A 7,106-nucleotide genomic window follows, 5' to 3' on the forward strand; every position below is an offset into this window, starting at 1 on the left:
TGTGTGTCATAATTAAAACGATTTGTATGGCTTACTCTCGCGTTTTGTCCATTACATTAGTTCCGGTGTATCGAATACTGAATTGTCGTCCGTGATCACGAAAACCGTATAATATCAACCGAAAACCGTATAAGTTATAGTATTTAATTTTAATTATTCTTATGATCCACAACAAATGATACAACAAATACCATGCTCTATAGAAACACTGTTACATTTTCAGTATGTCCAACCTTCACAAGATGTATTCAATCTCGTATATGTGGTACGCTGTTATCGGCACAGTCACCTGCGTGACGATAGGCGTGATCATCAGCCTCCTGACTTGGAAGGAAACGGACAGATACGACGAGAAGCTCCTACACCCGCTTGTAGCGAAACTGAGCAGGAAACTACCGGGCAGGATTCGTACGTTACCGATCGAGAAGTCTAATATAGAGGTGAAAGAGGACAAGGAAAGTTCAGAGAAGACTGACCAGACTGTAGTGGATGCGAAGCCTACGGTTTTCGCCACTACCAGCAGCAGACTGTTTGAGGCTTACGAAGTCAGAAGATCGCCTTCTCCTGCTCGGACGCGTTTATGATCCTCGTTAAATACAGCTTTAAAATTTGCATTGTAAGATCTTGCTTGATAATAGCAGGATATTGGAATATGTTTAAAGTCATATATATATTATGTACTTGAATGTTTTTAGGAGTACATTTATATACGTTAGCAATTTATTGACATAGTATATATTATACTTAAATAGTATTGACTGCTGGACCGCCAAAGTCGTGGGTTCGATGTTTAATATCTTTATATGTTTATATTTAAGCGTATATTCTAAACTAAGTCCCAAACTAAGGTTCCCATATCACTACATAGCATAAAACAAAGTCGCTTTCTCTGTCCCTATATCTGTCCCTATGTATGCTTAAATCTTTAAAACTACGCAACGGATTTTGATGCGGTTTTTTTTAATAGATAGAGTGATTGAAGAGAAAGGTTTATATGTATAATAAGATCCATTAAATAGTTGAGAAATACTGTTATTTTTGAGGTTTCTAATGTGATGTCGTAAATAATCAATAATAAAATTTCTTGTTTCCGAAGCGAAGCGAAGGCGGGTCGCTAGTTATAGTATATAGTATAGTATATCCCATTCCCATAGTATATCCCATTCCCATAATATAGGAAATCTTAGTTTATCCCAAGCTCCCAAAATTAAATACACTATTCCCATAGTACAGGGAATCTTAGTTTGGGGACAGATGATCATGTTTGTTTCCGTATATTAATTAATTAATAAAGGTGATATAGCCTCCTCATGGGCAGAATTAAGGAGACGATAAACGTAAAGACAGAGGGAAGTGATGAAGTAGTGTATTGAAATAAGTTAAGCTTAAGTTAACGTAAGTTTTGAAGCCAAAGCACGACTTTTATTAGATGTCTCATTGTTTACATAATATGTAGGTGTCATACTTGATCTAGGTCTACGGCTAGTGATCGAAATTTGACCGTATTCACTGATACCACAAAGCTTAGATTCGTTTGATATTTCATTTTCTGATTTCCCACTGTTTTTTTTTTTTAATATTGCGTTAAAATACTTATTAATAACATTAAAACTTTGAAATATTCATGAAATAGAGAAAATTAAATCGTTTAACAAACAAAGGAGAACATGGTATCAAATTATTTTGTTTTTGTCTATATACAACTAGCAACAACATTATTTCTCGACTAAAGGCATGAGGTATTATCATTGTTTTAAAAAGTCCTTTAAAAGAACCTGTGCTTAGATTTTCTGGGGTTCGGTTTTCAGTAATCATTCTACCAACTGCTTAAAAATATCCTTAAATGTTGTAGCGGTAATTAGACTCATAGAGCAGAAGATATTTTGTAGATAACCTTGTATAATATATGTATATATATGTTCTGAACGGTAACATTAGAACTGTCTGTTCACATAACTAAATGTAACTACAGAAAATACATTTTAATTTACTGAAACTATCCTTGCATTTGTTCGTCAAATAGTGACTTTTTGACTATTATTTTTTATTGTTGCTTGCAGACGATACGGTCCACATAATGGTAGGTTGTATCTGTCACTTGAGAACATCAGCCATGTCAGGGGCACAGCCAAGCCACCAGGCTCTGAGGGCTCTCCTCAAGCCTCGTTTGAAGAAGGACATGACATAGTGCTGGGACAAACTTTATTTAATCTAAATAATATTACTACTATTAAATAAGATTAGATACTAAGTGTATTTCGTAAAGACAAACTTAATTTATATTTCCAATATTGTAAGGGTACTTGTATGTAGAAAAAATATATTATTTTTGTATATAATTATATAAGCGAAGTGAAATAAATACGATTTAAATTGAATTTGCCCAATTTGTTTTATTTATTTTTGATTTAAAATAACCCTAACTCACACATTAACGTCGCCACTGTCCCATAGCGCATAATGCACGAGTATATTTAATTTTTGTTCTTAATCTACACGAATTTAATTCCCTTCGGTATCTAAGATTAAATATTATTACTACTGATTTTATTTATTTTTGATTTCCATTTACTACCGATTGCAAATGATTACGTCATGTTACTTTAATAATCTATATATTAATACGTGAAGCAAAAACTTTGTATCCCTTTTTACGTAAATTGCGCGGACGGAGGAGTATGAAATTTTCCACACTTATAGAGAATATAGAAGAGAAGTGCACAATGCTAATATTTTTTTTAAATAATGCATAAAAGATACATTAAATCAATAAAGAAAACATTACACACACTACATACCATATATTTGACGCACACACGCATGCATACTATTTATTGTCAAACTTTTGTTCTTGACGTCTGTGGTCAAATTGAGAATAGATTAAATATTGTTTGTCTTTATTAATATTTTTTTATAGTGTAGCCTTGGCGAAATTTGTGATTATAGAAGTATAAAATACAATCATAATAGTGTACAAACTTACAATTCCAATTAATTATAGTCGAATTTCGACTACTGCGGGACCTCTAGTATATTGTTAATAGTACACCGCAACATATCGGCTGTATCTTTTGATTTTCAGAATTTCTGTAAATAAAACGGTTGTCTGAAAGAGATCGCATTTAGACAGCTTTTAGTCGCAATAGGCCTTTTGTACAACTATATCAGATGTTGACTGTTTTTTTTAAATGTTAATTGTAAATTGGTGTTCAATAAAGTGCATTCTCTCTCTCTCTCTCTCTCTCTCTCTTTCTCAATGTCTTCTTATTACGCCTTCTGTTCGAATGGACTTATGAAGCTATTCATGCATTTCAGATTAAACAACATGTGTAATCTTGCTACGGCAATAGTGATGTCCTTGGGCTCCTATTAGCAGCGGGTGGGCCATGAAGTGGTCTTTTCAAAATCTTAACAAGTATCGCTCTAAACAATGTTCTAAATGTAAACAAAATTATAAAGCAAGCAATAATAATAATAATGAAAGTTAATTATTATTTCCTTAATTAATAAGAGATGAAGCTTCAGAAGTTTTTTTGTTCTCGGCTTCTATTTAATCTATCGTTTGACTAAAATTAATTAATCGAGTCGTTAATTATTAAGAGTCAAGAATGTCTTGAATTACGTTTATTTCGACATAAACTTCAGAAAAAGTATTCCTTTTAAACTGTTTTTTTTTAAAGTAAAGCAAAATTACTTTTCAAATTTTGCTGATTCAATTCATATTCATTGGATTAAAATGTATAAAAGAGAAAAACAACTTTGTAAAGTTTTTTTTCCTCTGCCTATTCTGATAGCCTTGAGAAGGTGTTTCAGCTTCACAGTAACGTGTAGGTGAGTTCACGGGGCTCAGACTGGAAGTGTTGCTAACACTGGCCTTAGCAAGAGCCGTGCTTCGTATAATCTACCACCGGATCGGAAACGCGACCCACTGAGACGATCCGGCGAGAAACTCGGTGGGCTGTGTCTATGTGTTTGTTACTCTTATACGCAAAAACTACTGGATGGATTTTGATGAAACTTTACAATACACTCTCACACACACATCAGAATAATACTCTTCTTCTTTTTCTCCACTTTGTCCCATTAGGTGGGGTCGGCACAGTGATTTTTACTAGACTTCAACACTTCGCAAAATCCACCACCGGATCGGAAACGCGACCCACTGAGAAGATCCGACGAGAAACTCAGTGGGCTGTGTCTATGCGTTAATTTACTCGTCGAGTCCTTCGTCGCAAGCAACGGGTTCGACGAGGACGGTGACCAGTGCTTGAGGTACCTAAAAGCACCGTTAATGGATCGGGAGGATTCGTAATGACGTGCTTAGGGCGACGTAGTCTGTTTACCATTCGGTCCATAGGATCGGGTATGAGTAAAGGTTGATTCTCCATGTAATTAAGGGTTTGTTTCTTAGTTTGAAAAGTGGGACAAAGGTTGGATATTCACTTCATGTCTCAAGATATATAGCAGCAATCACGTTCCGATGACCACTGAGTTTAATCAATACTTAACATGAGAGTAAAAATTAGGGTATCCAAAATAAAAACTAATAAAAACTAGGATGTCCAAAATATAGCTAACGCAAAAATCTGTGTTTGTATCTGTAAAAGTGTGCCCTGAAATCTCCGGAGTTAATGATAGCACTTTAGGTCGTTACCTGAAATAATTTAACTTGATTTATATCTCGAGGGCGAGCGTTTTTGCTCAAATTTGCTGCCGCTTGGAGCTGTGCTCTTCCCACGCCGGTAAATGCTTTCGGGGATTCATGATAATAATGTGTCTGTACATTGGCTATTAAATGTTTCATATTTTCTTTGTATAACGTTATGTTGATTTCACCAATATATTAAACTAGCTGTACCCGTCCGCTTCGCTGGGTATTTAAAATTAAAATTATTATATCTTACCCCCACAAAGATTCTCATCATTAACGCCCCCGCAACTGGTGAAGGGAGTCCAACACTCATATAAATATTAGCCTATCGATTAAGTACATGTATTTTCTACATGGATACAAAGCTTCAAGTCAATCGGATGCATGGTTCAGTAGCTATAACGGAATATCCGTAAAAACCACTGTAGATTTATATATTAGTATAGATTATTGCTTATTTGATAAGTCGCAAAGCTATTTCCAGTGTTTTGATAACCTAACGATGATTTTTATCAAAGTGGAAGACGACGGAGTTATTATTTTATTATTCAACCAATTATTATTATTGGCTTTTTGGAAAATGTTTTTTTCTTCGCTAATGATGTTCGGGAATTGCTTTGAATGAGTAAATCAGGGATTGGTGAGAGGATTAGGATATAGAATGAGATACTACTATGTTTCGATGATAGGCTAATAGTGTGGTAGTGTGGTGCTGGAAGTCGTTATCGTCTAATTTGCCGACAGGGGAGATCTGCGAGCTTTAGTTAATAAATATCTTATATAACGCCATTGAAAAGTAGGAGACTAATATCAAACCTATACCCTATACCTGCTAATAAGCAGAACTAGCATGCTTTTTGTAGAATTGTTTGAGGTGATCTCGCTTTGTCGCCTTAGTAAATGCTAATAAACGCCGCTGGCTATTGTTGCGAGCTCTAAGCCTTTTTGTCATCAGGGCCAAATCATACATGGCCTTCTGGCGCCAAGCTAGAATTTCCTGTACTATGGAGGAACCAGTGGTGTGCATACTTATTATTCGAAAAGAGATGTCATAGTATCAAAAAATTGGATTTATTCTAGAGCCAAATGGTAAGTAGCAACAGAAACCTGGTGAAACACATCATGGTTGCACGTAGTTATGGCAGTAGAAGAAATTAAGTCTGCTGATTGCTGCTCTTGGGCTGTGTGTTGCCTCTGATATTATTTCATTGTAATAATGATAAAAAAATTATACGATGAATGAAGACGTAACAAGAAAAAAACCGGACCGGCTTCACTTCCATCTTCCAACAGAAACCGCTGTAGCTGCGCCCGTGTATTTATCATAGCTAACGTGATAATAGAATTCTGATTCTTGTGGGTACTCTAATAAAAACGACTTTTGTTTCATTTTTTCCGCTTCACATCTCGCTTTGCTATCAACGCTGCAACGTCGGAGCCGCATGCTGACATAAAGAAGACTTTGTAGACGAATTGTTTCTTTGCCAGGAAAAGCTAATAAAAGCTAAACCATAAAAATGTAACGTCACTTTTATTGGTGCCTACTGAAAAACTTCACGTCGACTTCACAGAGCGAGAGTTATTATTTAGGAACAGTTTGTCCAAGACTTCCTGCTGAGACTGTTTTGTGTGTGTGTGTGTGTGTGTGTGTGTGTGTGCGTGTGCGTGTGTGCGTGCGTGTGCGTGTGTGTGCGAGTTTTCATGACATTGTCGTTTGTACAATTTAGTTTAACTATAGCACTAAGGGTTAAAGTCATGCTTTTCATACAATAATAAATTGTGGATTGTGAAATTTAAGAGATTTGCGTGAAACAGAGCGTTAACTATGCTGCAGCTGCCATTAATTATGTCAGCCCTAACAGCATCCTGAAGGCATTAACAGACCGTTATGACTGTCAGTACTTGAACCATTGTACCATGGTTCACTTGCGGACTAAACAATAATAATAATAATAATGATAATGGTTGGTTCGAAGTAGGTATCAGTGGAATGGAATATTTGAAATGTATTCAACTGATAACTCATCATCATCATCATCATTTCAGCCTATCGCCGTCCACCGCTGAACATAGGCCTCTCCAATAGATTTGTGCAATCATTTTGGAGGTTTATTAGCCTACTGGTACCACGCTGGCTAGACGGGTTGGTACAGGGTTTAATTTCGAGTTTTTACCTTCTCTCACACTAGTAAATATTGTGTGTTATGCTTTCCCTTTTGTCGCCTCTTACGACTCCCCTGGGATGGTAATGGGGGTGGTGACAAAAGTATTCTAATGCCGTCACCACACGGCAAGTACAACATCAAACTGATAACTACTTTTAATAAATGTATCTTTTTTTATTTGATTGGCTTTGTTAATTTTAAGTATGTTTCAATGATACTATGTACACATATGGACTTATTGTTGTCTGAAATAAAATAAATCATTCATTCATCATTCATTCATTCATTCA

At 35.6% G+C, this 7,106-nt stretch overlaps 1 protein-coding gene across 1 annotated transcript in view; it reads left to right on the forward strand.

The window, feature by feature from the left end:
• LOC101746227 (sodium-coupled monocarboxylate transporter 1) overlaps positions 1–2,378 on the forward strand; it is a 45,769-nt gene extending 43,391 nt beyond the window's left edge. Inside the window, exon 10 of the mRNA XM_038020672.2 lies at positions 224–2,378. Within this exon, the coding sequence (XP_037876600.1) occupies positions 224–584 (361 nt within the window). The 3' untranslated portion in view covers positions 585–2,378. The remainder of the gene's footprint in view (positions 1–223) is intronic.
• Positions 2,379–7,106: the final 4,728 nt, after the last annotated feature.

This window comes from Bombyx mori, chromosome 26 (assembly GCF_030269925.1).
Source record: "Bombyx mori chromosome 26, ASM3026992v2".
NCBI lineage: Eukaryota > Metazoa > Arthropoda > Insecta > Lepidoptera > Bombycidae > Bombyx > Bombyx mori.